The sequence below is a fragment of the Maylandia zebra genome, linkage group LG1 (assembly GCF_041146795.1).
Source record: "Maylandia zebra isolate NMK-2024a linkage group LG1, Mzebra_GT3a, whole genome shotgun sequence".
Taxonomy (NCBI): Eukaryota; Metazoa; Chordata; class Actinopteri; order Cichliformes; family Cichlidae; genus Maylandia; species Maylandia zebra.
In genome coordinates this window covers 38,829,448-38,848,129 of record NC_135167.1, presented here as the reverse complement: position 1 = coordinate 38,848,129, position 18,682 = coordinate 38,829,448, and the positions used below count along the sequence as shown (strand labels likewise).

At 41.2% G+C, this 18,682-nt stretch overlaps 1 protein-coding gene and 2 long non-coding RNA genes across 3 annotated transcripts; 1 reads left to right on the top strand and 2 right to left on the bottom strand.

Annotated features, from left to right (window-relative positions):
* Nucleotides 1–1,245: 1,245 nt before the first annotated feature.
* Nucleotides 1,246–7,010, bottom strand: LOC112435525 (putative ferric-chelate reductase 1). Its single transcript, XM_076885871.1, has 8 exons — nucleotides 6,881–7,010; nucleotides 6,218–6,276; nucleotides 5,963–6,100; nucleotides 4,384–4,415; nucleotides 2,835–4,298; nucleotides 1,797–1,818; nucleotides 1,503–1,662; nucleotides 1,246–1,414 (listed from the first exon to the last, which is right to left on the bottom strand). Exons 1-5 carry the CDS (start codon nucleotides 7,003–7,005, stop codon nucleotides 4,209–4,211), a joined length of 444 nt encoding a protein of 147 aa, XP_076741986.1. The 5' UTR covers nucleotides 7,006–7,010; the 3' UTR covers nucleotides 1,246–1,414; nucleotides 1,503–1,662; nucleotides 1,797–1,818; nucleotides 2,835–4,208.
* On the top strand, nucleotides 4,293–5,647 carry LOC143419382 (uncharacterized). The gene is made up of 2 exons (XR_013099347.1): nucleotides 4,293–5,405; nucleotides 5,493–5,647. It is a non-coding gene; the product is annotated as an uncharacterized LOC143419382 (long non-coding RNA).
* An 11,070-nt stretch (nucleotides 7,011–18,080) lies between the features above and the next one.
* On the bottom strand, nucleotides 18,081–18,586 carry LOC112432597 (uncharacterized). Its single transcript, XR_003023119.2, has 2 exons — nucleotides 18,338–18,586; nucleotides 18,081–18,249 (listed from the first exon to the last, which is right to left on the bottom strand). It is a non-coding gene; the product is annotated as an uncharacterized LOC112432597 (long non-coding RNA).
* Between the last annotated feature and the right edge of the window lie 96 nt (nucleotides 18,587–18,682).

The window sequence follows — 18,682 nt, the reverse complement described above, 5'->3', positions numbered from 1 at the left end:
GTCAATTTCATGTGCAAAGCATTGGCGTTCCAGGGTCTGTCTGAGCTGTTCACTGTCCGTTGTTTTGTTTTCCTCATTCATGATCCTTTTTCTTTCTTCACTCTCTTGTAACTCTTTAAAGGCTGTGTTTGCCTGATGGAGCTCAGTTTTAACAGCCTGTATTTCCTGTTGCATGTCATCTTTTTCCTTTTCAAAGTCCCTTTTCAGCTCACACATGCGTTTTACCGTCACATCATTTTCCTCTCTTAAAGACTGGTTGTCCTTTTCCATGTCTCCCACTTTTATAACCAAGCCTGTCTTGCTGCTTTGCAACTCTCTGATTTCTGCCTCCATTTCCTGCATCACCTCTTTCTGTTGCTGGATCTCTTTGGTTTTGGAGCTGTTTAAATCCTTTAGAATTTGGTTACAATATTCCAGCTCTTGAATTTTGAAGTGAATTGTTTCATTCTCTAGTTGCAGGTCTCTTTTCCTCTTGTTTTTAGAGAACCCACTTCGTTTGAAGAGAACTTCAATGTTTTTTTGGAGAATCTTGTTCTCATTTATGAGCTCTCTTTTTTGCTCCTTAAGGTCGGCGTTCTCGACTTTAAGGTCACGTATGGTAGAGTTTTCTTGTTTGAGAGTTTTATTCTCATTTTTCAGCTCTTTGATTTGCTGTTTAAGTTTTTCGTTCTCGGCTCTCATGTTGCATACAACAGGATTTGACAGACTCATATTTCAAATTGAAGTTGATGCTAAATCTCTGTACCAACTAAAAGATTTTTTTAAAAATACCGTCAACTGTGTCAGAAACGCAAGTTTCCAGTAGTTTCCTGCCTAGTGAATTCTTCCACTCTCTTTGAAAGACTGACAAGAGTGAGAACCTCTCCCCTATTTATAGGTTTTCGTGTGCTGATGTCATAAAGAAGACCAGAGATCAAAGGGATTCTGGTGAAACGTCACTGTGTCTGGTCTGGGCAGTTCTGAATTGAATAATAACAAAATGACGGGGGGCGTGTCTGGTAGCCATGTGAAGACGTGTTGTACAGGGCTCCTCAATGGACTAACTTGTTTCATAATTCCATTGCTCCAAAACTAACGAACTTTTAACAACAGTACGATAACACGCCCGTGTGCTGCTCTGAGGCACTTTTTACATCTTCAAGGCTACGGTGTACGACATATGAGCAAAACTAGATCGGGGAAAGAGCAGGCCGCAAAAGCCTCGGACCTGTCACGGTTGTTAAAGAGTGGACTCAGGCGCGGAGCTCAGAAATAATGACAGTGCATTTATTTACAGTGCAGCAATGTGACAACAGCTCAAATGTGCAACAATGGTGATAGTGCGTCCCTCCTTCCGTGTAAGCCCGTGCGTGGTAGTGAGTGCCCGTCTCTCCTCCAAGTGCTTCCTTAGTGTCCGTAAATCCTCCGTCAATCCCTGGGTGAACACACACACACATACGACAGCAGAATGAGTACGAAGATCAGACAGCACTTCAATAACGTTAGCGACTCAAAAACACTACCAGGCTTAGTGCAATACTCCAGCGCTGTCTGTCGCTCAGCCACACCATTAAGTAGCCCTGCTACTAGTTGATTGGCAGCAGCTGGTGGATTGACTGCAGGTGCGGCAGCTCCGGGCGACAGCACTTCCGGGTCGGAGGTAGCCTGTTGCTAGGTTACCTCCTAGCACATCACAGCGGAGCCGGAGGGGAAGACAGGGCGATAGGAGAGACATTTTCACACTGTGGTATCGCAAGATATAAGTGGTTATATAAATATATGAGTATACATAATAGTTATTATTCATAGATACCTACATCCTAAGTTCCTGTTATTCTTCTGAAAGAAACAGAATGAATGTGTTGTTACAATGGTAATGCCAGGAGAGGCAGTATTAGTTCTGTGTTACATTAATGTGTAAGGAAGTGGAAGAAGTGTGTGTCCTGTAGGAGGCAGTAGAAAATGGATGCTCATGTTCTGTACATGCCCTGAAAGTAAGGTTCAGTAAACCAGTGCAACGATACTCCGGTGTAAGGCTCAGTTATTGTATTTTTATTTTTTGAAGATGCAACACACACGCACACAGATATACACACACTGGCAGGTCGACCGGTCAGGGCGCCGTCAGATCCTGACAGGACCATGCTGAGGACAGACCGGAGGCACCACCCCATGACATGAGTGAGATTATGAGAGCTATTGCTAGCTCTGAAAAGACGATATTGGACCGTATCGATTCAAGCACGAAAGATTTATTATTCCAGAGGTTGGGACATATTTTTTCTGCACCTGCATTTTGGTACCTGAATGGCAAGCTCGCAAAGTCATCTGCTCTTCGTTTTATAAGCTGGAATGTTAAAGGTATAAATAATCCGGTTAAACGCACAAGGGCTTTTACTCATTTAAAATCATTGAGATCCGATGTTGTATATCTGCAGGAAACACACCTCCGATCAAGTGAACAAATTAAACGAATTAAACTGTTTCTCTGCTTGTCTGCATTGCCACAAATTGTTCTATTTGGTGATGTATCATAGAACTGTACTATATAGTGTATGTACGTTTCTGTGTTTGCTAGTAACTACCATCAACCTAAGGTCTCAGCTAATTTATCTTTGCAGAGATGTTCATTTGATTGTAACAGCAGTAGGAAAGAGCAGTAACAAGAGTAGGACAGCTAAGCTAATTATGGCTAAACATTTGGAATTTAATGAAAGCAAAAATTGACCTTGCAAAGATGGATAGGTTTATTTAGAAAGTCAGCTATTTACATTTAGTGTTCGTCCCAAGTAGGAGATTTTGAATTGAGTCTAAATTGACCGCAAATTTACTTACATCAAAACTTACAAATTTACATCAAAACTTCTGAAGATGCAGGTCTCTGTGCAGCGGCTGAAGTCTGTGGTGTAGAGGGTGAAGAGGAAGGGGGAGAGGATGGTCCCTTATGGTGCTCCTGTGTTGCTGATTACCTTGTCAGACACACAATGTGGAAGACGCACATATTGTGGTCTTCCTGTCAGGTAATCAACAATCCAGGACACTAGAGAAGCATCCCCCTGCATCGCTGTTAGCTTATCACCAAGCACTGGAAAAGTAAAAAAAACATGAACCTCACAGTGCTCGCCGGCTGGTCCGGGTGGATGTAGACACGATTGAGCAGATAGATGATGGCGTCCTGTGAGACGGGGCTGGTAAGCAAATTGAATGGGATCCTGATGTGGTCTGACAATGGGTGAGATCTGGTCCAGGATGAGCCTTTCCAGGGTCTTCATGATGTGGGAGGTCAGTGTCACAGGCCTGTAATCCTGGGGGCCGCTGGGACGTGGCGTCTTTGGTACAGGGACGAGGCTTGATGTCTTCCACAGCACTGGGACCCTCTTCAGACTCAGCATGAACAGTTTATGGAAGACTCCACAAAGCTGGGGGGCACAGGCCTTGAGGGGACTCACTCCATCTGGTCCAGCAGACTTGCCTGAGTGGAGTTTCTTCATTTGCATCTGAACCTGGTAAGCATTTAACACTACTACACTGACATACATAATTTTCAATTTAATGAAGTTAAAAATTTGTTGTCTTATTGTCAGTTGTTATTGACAGCAAGATTATTAGAAATATATGAAAAAATGTACATTAAATGGGAAGTTCAGGAGCTGAATCAATGACAGTTTTTTTTTTTCAAATGAAAGTGACAAAGGTGCAGATTCATACATAGATGCTGTCATATTAACAGATGTTAATGTGTGAAAAGGGCTTTAACCCTCCCATTATGATGTGGGTCGAGTTGACCTGATTTAAAAATGTAAAAGGAAAAATTGTTAAAAGTACTTTTTAATACAAAATTGCTGTTTGGCTTAAAAAATGTAACCAGCTTGTAAAATGAAACTGGTTTACCTGGCAGCCAGAGTGGAGGCTAAAGGCGACTGAAACTACTTCTTTCTTTGCAACTGTGAGACATATTATACACACACACACACACACACGACAGTAATGCTTGGCCCAGTGAAATTGAATGCTGATTGAAAGTACACCTTAATTATCAACTAAAAGCAAAAGAGAAAAAAAACATAAGTAATATTTTTTAAAGACATTACTGAGAAACTTTCCAGGATTTGCCAACTGATGCATCAGTGGGTCTGAATTTCCAGTGCAGTCTCTCATCAAGTATGTTAAAATTGATGATAAAATTCAACAAAACTACAGGGAAACACTCTGGAAGATTCTGCTGCTGCTCATTTTTCTCCAATTCCAACCAGAAGTGCCACCAAAAAGCAAAGGTTTCCCAGAAGGTACACAGCGATCAGGCAACTGTCACCTTTGACCTGACAAAAAAAGTAAAATTATATTAGAAATACTCCATCTTGTGGCAATCAGTGATTGCTTGCTTTTATATTTCTTTCAGCTTACCAATGCTGATTCCATTTGATCAGCAGTATCATCTGAAACCCAGAGCAAAGAACAGTGAAATATTGCAGGGCACATTAACTGAAGTGAACTAAAGCAGTCAGCTATGTTTTTAATCATTTTATTTATACAGGTTGAGTTATGATATTAGTTTTAAGCTTTAACAGAAGAAGAACAATTTGAAATCAATTTAAATAAAATTGAGTCGAGTTGAGTAGTTGTGGTGATTGAAAAAAAACAAAAAAACAACTTTCAGAACGATAACAATGTGCTGGAAGCTCTATGTAAACATTTAGCATGTCAAGTTGCCATTGGTCATGGAAAGTGTGTGCGGCACGGGGGGGTAAAACATTTTTTAAAAATCACCAAACATTAACCAGTTTTTGTAGACACAAAGAGGTTGTGATCATATTTTTTTTAAATAATTTGTGTGACTGAGCCACACATTGAGCCACAGCATTGTCAAACTACACGTGTCCAAAATTGGATAGTCTCAGTTGAGACATTTCAATGCAAGTTCTCTCTGATAACATTAGGTTGGTGGTGCATGAGCTGAGCCTTCGTGTATAGTATTCCCAGAGTATTTTCATGCATTTAATAAATCGAAAGATAAAGATTCCTTTGTCGCTGTACTTCAGCACAGTTAAAGTGTAACAGCTTTTGTTCCAGCAGACTACCATTGAGACATTCTTACGCGTTTTCACTCATCAATTCATAAATACCAATATTGTCAGGGTCCTGGGACTGGGCGACCCAGGATCCCTGAGCAGTCTTGTATTATATTATTATTATTATTATTGCTGTGTATTTTGGTGTTGCTCCCCCTTCCCTGTGCTTGTGTATATGTGTGTGTGGGTGGCTGAGCACTTGTTTATAGGCGGCGTCAGGCCTGGAGGGTGTGGCCCTGCAAGGGGACTGGCCACACCCGAAGCCACACACCTGCTGCTGATCAGGCCTCATCGGGGGAGCTACTTAAGAGAGTCTTGGAGCTCCCACTGACGCGGGATCATTGCTTGGGACTCCACGTTAGTTACCCAGTTTAGGTTTTGGTCGTGTAGTGTATGCCTGCCATTGTTCAGTGTCCTGACTGCTGCCGCTATTGTTTCCCGCAGGAGGAGCGTGGAAGGCTTAAGGAGCAGCGAGCACCGGGAGTGCAGACACGGGAGCAGAGAGCACTTGGAGGACACGACACGGGAGTCTGGGGAGAAACACGGGGATTTATTGTTGTTTGATATCACCCTCTGTAAATAAACACTGTCTATACGTAGAGCACCGCGCCTGGGTCCTCCTTCCCCACTCCTTCCACGGTGTGCCATGCCGTACCGTGACAAATATTTGATGCTGCTGTGTTATACACAGAAAATCTTGTGATACAGTGCTGTTTATTTTACCCATCCAACCACATTCTGAGGTGTACAGGGGTTATACTCTTCGCTCAGTCAGCTAAATGCTGCTGAACTGATCAGGTGGCTCTTCACCGTGCAAATGGACTGTTGGGTCTAGATTGGTTTTTGTCATTAAAGTGTATATGGGTAGTGATGATTTTTTCCTTCATCACTGAAATGCAAAAAAAAAGGCTTACCTCTGTGTTTAACTACCCAATCATGGACCTCCAAAATGATGATGAAGAGAACTTCCCAGGCAAAGAAGCCACCCATCACTTTCAATAGCCACCCATCATCACTGTCAATCCTGTCCAGGCCTGTAAATATGGCTGCCACTGTGTGACACAAAGAAGCAGGCATTTTAAGACGAGCAGCATGGGTGACAGTGTGTCTGCTATTGAAAATGTTAGCATATATGCAAGATGGTAGAATGAAGTAAAACACAAGCTTACCAGCTATAGATTTTATTACCACCGCATTTAAAAAATGTGTCCAGTTGAACAGATACCTCCTATCAAAGAAAAGAGAAGAACTATAAAATCATCAGCTTCTGAAGTTCTTGTCTAAGATTTCTCCTGCATCCAATTTATGAAAACAAGTATCATTACTGAACATACAATTTTACTAAATCTATATTTCACTTAAAAAATATTTCATTTACTGAGTCTGGCCTCCAAAGCTACAACCAGGCTATATTTATTAAAAGTACCATTATTACTAAGAGGAAGGAATAACTTTCACGAGTCATGTGCAAATTAGTTTCCTACTTGGTGTTTCAGTGTGAAAGTGTGCTCTGATAAAGCACATGCAGGCTACACTTTGCAAAAGTTTGAAATTTTAAAAACTTTTATGGCTGAAGTATGAATACAACTCTTAGGGTTATCAAATAACTTTATAACCTCACTTTGCCGAGTGAGCAGTGCATTTAGTCATTAAGCATGTACTGCCCCATTCCTTTGGTTTATCGTGTTTTCAAAATTTGTTAAATAATTGTAGAGAAAAAAAAAGTGAGGCCATTTTTAATTTTTTTTTAAATAATATTTGAACAGAGTATTCTTAAATGTGTATAGGCATGATATAGTATATTAATTAAACACACACAGATGGATACATACAGGTGATGTTGTGGTCCGCAGCGCAGCAAGGCCCCGATAGGCTGGATGAGTGAGAGGATCATAACCAGGCACCCCAACACTGGATGTGCTCCCTGGATACCAAACACATTAACAGTGCTAATCATGGGGCATAAATATCAGTCTGAGAGCTGAAACACACAACTAAAGAGTGCTTAATGAATATCAAGAGAAAAGAAAAAAAAAACCACTTTGAAGGGGTATATTAATCTTGCCTGTGGATGCAACTTGCAGACTGGAGGAGATAAGACATGGACATAACTAAGCACAAGCAGAACATGATGGCTGGGGGGGAAACACACGTGACAGAAGGAATGGGTCACAAGGGAAAAACATGGAAACGAGACGGGAGAAAAGGACATTACTGAAATACATGAAGGGCCAGGGCTGGGACAGCCAACCAGTCACAGACAAAGAGCCACATCATACACCTGGGCACACATGAACATCACCCATCCCTTCCTCTGTCCTGCGTTCAGTTTAGGGTATCGAACTCAGGACCCTAGCCTCATCAGGCCGGGGTCTTTGTGTGGAGTCTGGATGTTCTCTCGAGCTTCCTCCCACAGTCTAGGGACATGCAGTTAGTGGGGGTCTTCTCGCCCCGTTCACATTCACACAGAGATGAATTGAAGATCACCTTGTGGTTAGTGCCTTCTATTCGATGTACAGACTGAATAATAACACCTTCTAATTAGTTCTGTCTCCTATTGGTGCTCTTCTACGAGTGATCAGTGCTTGATGGCTTACTAAGCTTAACTTTTTTCCACAACATTGATAACAAACACACACAGAACAACAACAACATATGTTATCTAAAAAAAACTTGATTGGACCAAAGTTTTGATGTTCATCCTACATGTTTATTGAGATTGTCTAATGTCTGCGACGGTATCTTCTCCCACGTCTGCGGACACCCGAGGCCTTGTGGGGTCTCTTGTGTCTGCGAACGGGGCGAGAAGACCTCGCATGTCTGCGTCTATACCTGCGTCGTGGCATTGTCCAAAACGGCGGTACCTGCTCCACGTCACGGGTTCTATTTATGGACTCACCTGGCAACTTTAGTGATGTCACTGCTGATGTTGTCACTGTTGGTGTGACCTCATGACTCATTCATGCCATCTGAACTGTGGTGTAATTATGAGGTCACAGGGGGACGTGAATTTATTCACAAAGTTGATAGAGAGTTTGGGTCATAACTCAAAGACGCAATGATGCAGTCAAATCATTTGGAATTAAATATCTCTGTCAGTGCGCCCCAGGGTGGCTGTGGCTACAATGTAGCTGCCATCACCAGTGTGTGAATGGGTGGATGACTGGATGTGTAAAGTGCTTTGGGGTCCTTAGGGACTAGTAAAGCGCTATGCAAATACAGGCCATTTACCATCTGTAAATTACAAGATTTAGAGGGTTCTGACATCACAGTCATCTTTCTGACATTGACATCCAGTCTCTCTGTTGTGATATCAAATGTCAATGCCAGATTCGTCTCTCTGTTGTGATGTCAGATATTAATGCCAGATTCGTCTCTCTGTTGTGATGTCAAATATCAATGCCAGATTCGTCTCTCTGTTGTGATGTCAAATATCATTGCCAGATTCGTCTCTCTGTTGTGATGTCAGATATTAATGCCAGATTCATCTCTCTGTTGTGATGTCAAATATCATTGCCAGATTCGTCTCTCTGTTGTGATGTCAAATATCATTGCCAGATTCGTCTCTCTGTTGTGATGTCAGATATTAATGCCAGATTCGTCTCTCTGTTGTGATGTCAAATATCAATGCCAAATTCGTCTCTCTGTTGTGATGTCAGATATCAATGCCAGATTCATCTCTCTGTTGTGATGTCAAATATCATTGCCAGATTCGTCTCTCTGTTGTGATGTCAGATATTAATGCCAGATTCGTCTCTCTGTTGTGATGTCAAATATCAATGCCAAATTCGTCTCTCTGTTGTGATGTCAGATATCAATGCCAAATTCGTCTCTCTGTTGTGATGTCAGATATTAATGCCAGATTCGTCTCTCTGTTGTGATGTCAGATATCAATGCCAGATTCGTCTCTCTGTTGTGATGTCAGATATCAATGCCAGATTCGTCTCTCTGTTGTGATGTCAGATATTAATGCCAGATTCGTCTCTCTGTTGTGATGTCAGATATCAATGCCAGATTCGTCTCTCTGTTGTGATGTCAGATATCAATGCCAGATTCGTCTCTCTGTTGTGATGTCAGATATCAATGCCAGATTCGTCTCTCTGTTGTGATGTCAGATATCAATGCCAAATTCATCTCTCTGTTGTGATGTCAGATATCAATGCCAGATTCGTCTCTCTGTTGTGATGTCAAATATCAATGCCAAATTCGTCTCTCTGTTGTGATGTCAGATATCAATGCCAAATTCGTCTCTCTGTTGTGATGTCAGATATCAATGCCAGATTCGTCTCTCTGTTGTGATGTCAGATATCAATGCCAGCTTCGTCTCTCTGTTGTGATGTCAGATATCAATGCCAGATTCGTCTCTCTGTTGTGATGTCAGATATCAATGCCAGATTCGTCTCTCTGTTGTGATGTCAAATATTAATGCCAGATTCGTCTCTCTGTTGTGATGTCAAATATTAATGCCAGATTCGTCTCTCTGTTGTGATGTCAAATATTAATGCCAGATTCGTCTCTCTGTTGTGATGTCAAATATCAATGAAAGATTCGTGTCTCTGTTGTGATGTCAGATATCAATGCCAGATTCGTCTCTCTGTTGTGATGTCAGATATCAATGCCAGATTCGTCTCTCTGTTGTGATGTCAAATATTAATGCCAGATTCGTCTCTCTGTTGTGATGTCAAATATTAATGCCAGATTCGTCTCTCTGTTGTGATGTCAAATATCAATGAAAGATTCGTGTCTCTGTTGTGATGTCAGATATCAATGCCAGATTCGTCTCTCTGTTGTGATGTCAAATATCAATGCCAGATTCGTCTCTCTGTTGTGATGTCAAATATCAATGCCAGATTCGTCTCTCTGTTGTGATGTCAGATATCAATGCCAGATTCGTCTCTCTGTTGTGATGTCAAATATCAATGCCAGATTCGTCTCTCTGTTGTGATGTCAGATATCAATGCCAGATTCGTCTCTCTGTTGTGATGTCAGATATCAATGCCAGATTCGTCTCTCTGTTGTGATGTCAAATATCAATGAAAGATTCGTGTCTCTGTTGTGATGTCAAATATTAATGCCAGATTCGTCTCTCTGTTGTGATGTCAAATATCAATGCCAAATTCGTCTCTCTGTTGTGATGTCAGATATCAATGCCAGATTCGTGTCTCTGTTGAACAGTATCCGGGTTTACACCAGCCCACCAGATTTCTTATTTGTGTTGCCCTGTAGTAATCCTGTAGGCAAGGGATGCCTAATCCTCCTTTATCTTTGGGAAGCTGAAGTGTTTTGAACTTAACTCTTGGCTTTTTACCCGCCCATATAAATCTTGAGAGGGTCCTATCCCACTCTACAAAGTATCTATCAGGGTTTTCTATAGAAACAGACTGGAATAAGTTTAATATCTTTGGGAGCATATTCATTTTTATGATGTCCACTCTAGAAGAAATGCTTAGATAGACCATCTGCTAATATTTAGCATGATATCTTTTTTAAGTAGGGGGTAGTTGATTTCTTCCAAGCTAGTTATATCCATTGATAAGTTTATGCCCAGATATTTGATAGTTCTTTTGTCCCAGCTTAGTTTGTATTTGTTGAGCAGATTCTGGGGAGGGCTATAAAAGCTACTAAGAACTTGTGTTTTTTGTATATTCAATTTATATCCCGAGTATAGCCCATACTCCTTTAACACTGACATGAGCTCCATAAGTGATTCGGTAGGTTTTGATAAGTAAACCAAAATGTCATCTGCAAACAAGGCCAATTTCTGCTCACTTCCAGTGATATTAATCCCTTTTATGTTACCATTCTGCCTAATCCTTTCAGCCAATGGCTCTATAAAAATAGCAAATAAGAGTGGACTCAGTGGGCATCCTTGTCTTGTGGACCTTTCAAGCTTGAAAGCATCTGAAAGTTCACCGTTAATCTTTACTTTTGCAGTTGGGCTATTATACAAGGCCCTCAATATAGTGATGATGGACCCATTAAACCCATGGATTTTTTTTTAAAATATGAAAAAAATGTAACTTTTTCCTTCCGTCATACTTCAGAAATATAATACATTAATTTTTTGAACATTTTAAAACATTTAAGTTTGCTCGTTGTATTTATAAGATCCTACATTGACGTGCTCCACAATCATTGGTCAGTCATGTTAAAATCCATTATCAGTGGAAAACAAACCTGATCCTCTACTAGAGGCGATTGTGCAATACCTTTTAGACATAACACTCAGCAAACAGTTATTATTAGTTAAAGTCAGTGAGATTTGGAGTGATACATGACACATGACGGAATAAGACACGCAGACTTAGCATGACGAGCCGACGAGGAACATGTACACTGTGAATACATACAGAGGGAAAAGGGGAAAGGAGATAAGACATGGACATAACTAAGCACAAGCAGAACATGATGGCTGGGGGGGAAACACAAGTGACAGAAGGAATGGGTCACAAGGGAAAAACATGGAAACGAGACGGGAGAAAAGGACATTACTGAAATACATGAAGGGCCAGGGCTGGGACAGCCAACCAGTCACAGACAAAGAGCCACATCATACACCTGGGCACACATGAACATCACCCATCCCTTCCTCTGTCCTGCGTTCAGTTTAGGGTATCGAACTCAGGACCCTAGCCTCATCAGGCCGGGGTCTTTGTGTGGAGTCTGGATGTTCTCTCGAGCTTCCTCCCACAGTCTAGGGACATGCAGTTAGTGGGGGTCTTCTCGCCCCGTTCACATTCACACAGAGATGAATTGAAGATCACCTTGTGGTTAGTGCCTTCTATTCGATGTACAGACTGAATAATAACACCTTCTAATTAGTTCTGTCTCCTATTGGTGCTCTTCTACGAGTGATCAGTGCTTGATGGCTTACTAAGCTTAACTTTTTTTCACAACATTGATAACAAACACACACAGAACAACAACAACATATGTTATCTAAAAAAAACTTGATTGGACCAAAGTTTTGATGTTCATCCTACATGTTTATTGAGATTGTCTAATGTCTGCGACGGTATCTTCTCCCACGTCTGCGGACACCCGGGGCCTTGTGGGGTCTCTTGTGTCTGCGAACGGGGCGAGAAGACCTCGCATGTCTGCGTCTATACCTGCGTCGTGGCATTGTCCAAAACGGCGGTACCTGCTCCACGTCACGGGTTCTATTTATGGACTCACCTGGCAACTTTAGTGATGTCACTGCTGATGTTGTCACTGTTGGTGTGACCTCATGACTCATTCATGCCATCTGAACTGTGGTGTAATTATGAGGTCACAGGGGGACGTGAATTTATTCACAAAGTTGATAGAGAGTTTGGGTCATAACTCAAAGACGCAATGATGCAGTCAAATCATTTGGAATTAAATATCTCTGTCAGTGCGCCCCAGGGTGGCTGTGGCTACAATGTAGCTGCCATCACCAGTGTGTGAATGGGTGGATGACTGGATGTGTAAAGTGCTTTGGGGTCCTTAGGGACTAGTAAAGCGCTATGTAAATACAGGCCATTTACCATCTGTAAATTACAAGATTTAGAGGGTTCTGACATCACAGTCATCTTTCTGACATGACATCCAGTCTCTCTGTTGTGATATCAAATGTCAATGCCAGATTCATCTCTCTGTTGTGATGTCAGATATTAATGCCAGATTCGTCTCTCTGTTGTGATGTCAGATATTAATGCCAGATTCATCTCTCTGTTGTGATGTCAAATATCATTGCCAGATTCGTCTCTCTGTTGTGATGTCAGATATTAATGCCAGATTCGTCTCTCTGTTGTGATGTCAGATATTAATGCCAGATTCATCTCTCTGTTGTGATGTCAAATATCATTGCCAGATTCATCTCTCTGTTGTGATGTCAAATATCATTGCCAGATTCGTCTCTCTGTTGTGATGTCAGATATTAATGCCAGATTCGTCTCTCTGTTGTGATGTCAGATATTAATTCCAGATTCGTCTCTCTGTTGTGATGTCAAATATCATTGCCAGATTCGTCTCTCTGTTGTGATGTCAGATATTAATGCCAGATTCGTCTCTCTGTTGTGATGTCAGATATTAATTCCAGATTCGTCTCTCTGTTGTGATGTCAAATATCATTGCCAGATTCGTCTCTCTGTTGTGATGTCAGATATTAATGCCAGATTCGTCTCTCTGTTGTGATGTCAGATATTAATGCCAGATTCGTCTCTCTGTTGTGATGTCAGATATCAATGCCAGATTCGTCTCTCTGTTGTGATGTCAGATATTAATGCCAGATTCGTCTCTCTGTTGTGATGTCAAATATCATTGCCAGATTCGTCTCTCTGTTGTGATGTCAGATATTAATTCCAGATTCGTCTCTCTGTTGTGATGTCAGATATCAATGCCAGATTCGTCTCTCTGTTGTGATGTCAGATATCAATGCCAGATTCGTCTCTCTGTTGTGATGTCAGATATCAATGCCAGATTCGTCTCTCTGTTGTGATGTCAGATATCAATGCCAGATTCGTCTCTCTGTTGTGATGTCAAATATCATTGCCAGATTCGTCTCTCTGTTGTGATGTCAGATATCAATGCCAGATTCGTCTCTCTGTTGTGATGTCAGATATCAATGCCAGATTCGTCTCTCTGTTGTGATGTCAAATATTAATGCCAGATTCGTCTCTCTGTTGTGATGTCAGATATTAATGCCAGATTCGTCTCTCTGTTGTGATGTCAAATATTAATGCCAGATTCGTCTCTCTGTTGTGATGTCAGATATTAATGCCAGATTCGTCTCTCTGTTGTGATGTCAGATATCAATGCCAGATTCGTCTCTCTGTTGAACAGTATCCGGGTTTACACCAGCCCACCAGATTTCTTATTTGTGTTGCCCTGTAGTAATCCTGTAGGCAAGGGATGCCTAATCCTCCTTTATCTTTGGGAAGCTGAAGTGTTTTGAACTTAACTCTTGGCTTTTTACCCGCCCATATAAATCTTGAGAGGGTCCTATCCCACTCTACAAAGTACCTATCAGGGTTTTCTATAGAAACAGACTGGAATAAGTACAATATCTTTGGGAGCATATTCATTTTTATGATGTCCACTCTAGAAGAAATGCTTAGATAGACCATCTGCTAATATTTAGCATGATATCTTTTTTAAGTAGGGGGTAGTTGATTTCTTCCAAGCTAGTTATATCCATTGATAAGTTTATGCCCAGATATTTGATAGTTCTTTTGTCCCAGCTTAGTTTGTATTTGTTGAGCAGATTCTGGGGAGGGCTATAAAAGCTACTAAGAACTTGTGTTTTTTGTATATTCAATTTATATCCCGAGTATAGCCCATACTCCTTTAACACTGACATGAGCTCCATAAGTGATTCGGTAGGTTTTGATAAGTAAACCAAAATGTCATCTGCAAACAAGGCCAATTTCTGCTCACTTCCAGTGATATTAATCCCTTTTATTTTACCATTCTGCCTAATCCTTTCAGCCAATGGCTCTATAAAAATAGCAAATAAGAGTGGACTCAGTGGGCATCCTTGTCTTGTGGACCTTTCAAGCTTGAAAGCATCTGAAAGTTCACCGTTAATCTTTACTTTTGCAGTTGGGCTATTATACAAGGCCCTCAATATAGTGATGATGGACCCATTAAACCCATGGATTTTTTTTTAAAATATGAAAAAAATGTAACTTTTTCCTTCCGTCATACTTCAGAAATATAATACATTAATTTTTTGAACATTTTAAAACATTTAAGTTTGCTCGTTGTATTTATAAGATCCTACATTGACGTGCTCCACAATCATTGGTCAGTCATGTTAAAATCCATTATCAGTGGAAAACAAACCTGATCCTCTACTAGAGGCGATTGTGCAATACCTTTTAGACATAACACTCAGCAAACAGTTATTATTAGTTAAAGTCAGTGAGATTTGGAGTGATACATGACACATGACGGAATAAGACACGCAGACTTAGCATGACGAGCCGACGAGGAACACGTACACTGTGAATACATACAGAGGGAAAAGGGGACAGGAGATAAGACATGGACATAACTAAGCACAAACAGAACATGATGGCTGGGGGGGAAAACACACGTGACCAATAATAGTAGACCTGTGCCACATTTGTCCAGCTAGGCAACACATATTTCTGCATAAGAGATACATGAGACACCCTTTAAATAAGCAAATTTCATGTTTAAAACATGGAAATGCAGCCAAAATGGACCATACAATGGCCTCAGTGAACACATCAGCACATAAGTAGAGATAAGGAAACTCAATCACATTAGATATTAATATTACTATGAGTAAATTATATATATTATATATTCTGTTATATGGTTTAAAGAATACAATGTGATAATCACACAGGAGAACGCTGTTTCCAGTTATACAAATTTATTTTATTTCACTATTAAAGAAACCAATTATGTAAATAAAAGCTCACCACAAGAACATCTCCCAACCCAGTCTTACAAAGTTGCAGTTACAATAAAAAATGGGTAGGGAACATGAACTGTTGGTGAGCTAAAAAACAATCCTGGTGCTGATGCTTGTCATTGAACGTTTTGGACAGAGCTCTTGATTGAAATGCCTACCGTTGTGTGTAGGCATTTCGGTCCAGATGTTATGGAGTTCAGTTCAGCTAAGATGTATTTCTAAAGCACCGGATCGCAAAAATAGCCGCTTCTCGGCTGTTTATATTGTAAGGTAAAGACCATACAATATAAGAGAGAAAACCCCCCAACAATCAGATGATCCCCTGTGAGCAAACCCTTGATGACAGTGTCTGTGAAGGTTATCAGTCATCAAGGCCATAGTAGTCTAAGGAGCTTGGAAAGAAAAGCGCCTGGACTTCTTTAAGTTAAAGAAGTCCAGGCGCTTTTCTCCAAGCTCCTTAGACTTGGTGACGGTGGGAAAGAAAAACTCCCTTTTAACAGGAAGAAACTTTCGGCAGAACCAGGCTCAGTGAGGGGCGGCCATCTGCCTCGACCGGTTGGGGGGGGGGCACAGCTGTTATAACCCCTGACGCAGCATAGCTTCTAATTCTGAAAGATACGTAGATACCTTAAACCTGCACTCTATGCAGGACACCAAGCGATGACACGACTTGCAGTACTATAGGAGTCTATGCAGAAACAGTTTTCTCTCTTGAATCTCTGTAATTTTTTTGCTACTGAGTGTCTGGGTGCAGTCACTCATTTTGGGCCAATTAAATCAAATGAACTTCCATTGTCTAAGTTATAGCCCTATTGAACCTGTGTTAACCAGCTTTAATAGGGAGGGCCAAAGTCCTAGTTGTGCTAAATTTCCTCGAATTCTCCTCGGAGATTTTCGAGTAGCTTCATTTGTTCTTGAAAGTTCTTTTCCATTTGTCTCATCGCTTCCCGTCCATTCCACATCTTTTTGGTAAGGTCACTAACCGTATTTTCTAAGGCCTTATTTTGTTGTTTGAGTATGTCAACTTGGACATCGTAGTTGTTTATCAGATTGTTATGTTCTTCCTGTGAAACTTTGGGAGTCTGAGCTTGGGTTTGCAACGCCATGTCTTCTGTTTTCAAGGCTTCCTGTAAATCATACTGATTTTTCTTGACCTCTTCAAGCTCTCTTTTCATTTCCTCAAATTCATGGCACAACAACTCCTTTTCTCTGTTGGTCACTTCAAAATCATGTTCGGAGTCTTTCTCAGTGGCTTTGGAGATCCGTGATTCTCCTTTCACACCCTCATCGTGTGGTTTCAGTTCTTTTTGAGAATCACCACTCCTTTTGGAAAGCTCCTGGAGGTCCTGTTCAAGAAGTTCGTTATGCCGCCTCAATATGTCAATTTCATGTGCAAAGCATTGGAGTTCCAGGGTCTGTCTGAGCTGTTCACTGTCCGTTGTTTTGTTTTCCTCATTCATGATCCTTTTTCTTTCTTCACTCTCTTGTAACTCTTTAAAGGCTGTGTTTGCCTGATGGAGCTCAGTTTTAACAGCTTGTATTTCCTGTTGCATGTCATCTTTTTCCTTTTCAAAGTCCCTTTTCAGCTCACACATGCGTTTTACCGTCACATCATTTTCCTCTCTTAAAGACTGGTTGTCCTTTTCCATGTCTCCCACTTTTATAACCAAGCCTGTCTTGCTGCTTTGCAACTCTCTGATTTCTGCTTCCATTTCCTGCATCACCTCTTTCTGTTGCTGGATCTCTTTGGTTTTGGAGCTGTTTAAATCCTTTAGAATTTGGTTACAATATTCCAGCTCTTGAATTTTGAAGTGAATTGTTTCATTCTCTAGTTGCAGGTCTCTTTTCCTCTTGTTTTTAGAGAACCCACTTCGTTTGAAGAGAACTTCAATGTTTTTTTGGAGAATCTTGTTCTCATTTATGAGCTCTCTTTTTTGCTCCTTAAGGTCGGCGTTCTCGACTTTAAGGTCACGTATGGTAGAGTTTTCTTGTTTGAGAGTTTTATTCTCATTTTTCAGCTCTTTGATTTGCTGTTTAAGTTTTTCGTTCTCGGCTCTCATGTTGCATACAACAGGATTTGACAGACTCATATTTCAAATTGAAGTTGATGCTAAATCTCTGTACCAACTAAAAGATTTTTTTAAAAATACCGTCAACTGTGTCAGAAACGCAAGTTTCCAGTAGTTTCCTGCCTAGTGAATTCTTCCACTCTCTTTGAAAGACTGACAAGAGTGAGAACCTCTCCCCTATTTATAGGTTTTCGTGTGCTGATGTCATAAAGAAGACCAGAGATCAAAGGGATTCTGGTGAAACGTCACTGTGTCTGGTCTGGGCAGTTCTGAATTGAATAATAACAAAATGACGGGGGGCGTGTCTGGTAGCCATGTGAAGACGTGTTGTACAGGGCTCCTCAATGGACTAACTTGTTTCATAATTCCATTGCTCCAAAACTAACGAACTTTTAACAACAGTACGATAACACGCCCGTGTGCTGCTCTGAGGCACTTTTTACATCTTCAAGGCTACGGTGTACGACATATGAGCAAAACTAGATCGGGGAAAGAGCAGGCCGCAAAAGCCTCGGACCTGTCACGGTTGTTAAAGAGTGGACTCAGGCGCGGAGCTCAGAAATAATGACAGTGCATTTATTTACAGTGCAGCAATGTGACAACAGCTCAAATGTGCAACAATGGTGATAGTGCGTCCCTCCTTCCGTGTAAGCCCGTGCGTGGTAGTGAGTGCCCGTCTCTCCTCCAAGTGCTTCCTTAGTGTCCGTAAATCCTCCGTCAATCCCTGGGTGAACACACACACACACACGACAGCAGAATGAGTACGAAGATCAGACAGCACTTCAATAACGTTAGCGACTCAAAAACACTACCAGGCTTAGTGCAATACTCCAGCGCTGTCTGTCGCTCAGCCACACCATTAAGTAGCCCTGCTACTAGTTGATTGGCAGCAGCTGGTGGATTGACTGCAGGTGCGGCAGCTCCGGGCGACAGCACTTCCGGGTCGGAGGTAGCCTGTTGCTAGGTTACCTCCTAGCACATCACAGCGGAGCCGGAGGGGAAGACAGGGCGATAGGAGAGACATTTTCACACTGTGGTATCGCAAGATATAAGTGGTTATATAAATATATGAGTATACATAATAGTTATTATTCATAGATACCTACATCCTAAGTTCCTGTTATTCTTCTGAAAGAAACAGAATGAATGTGTTGTTA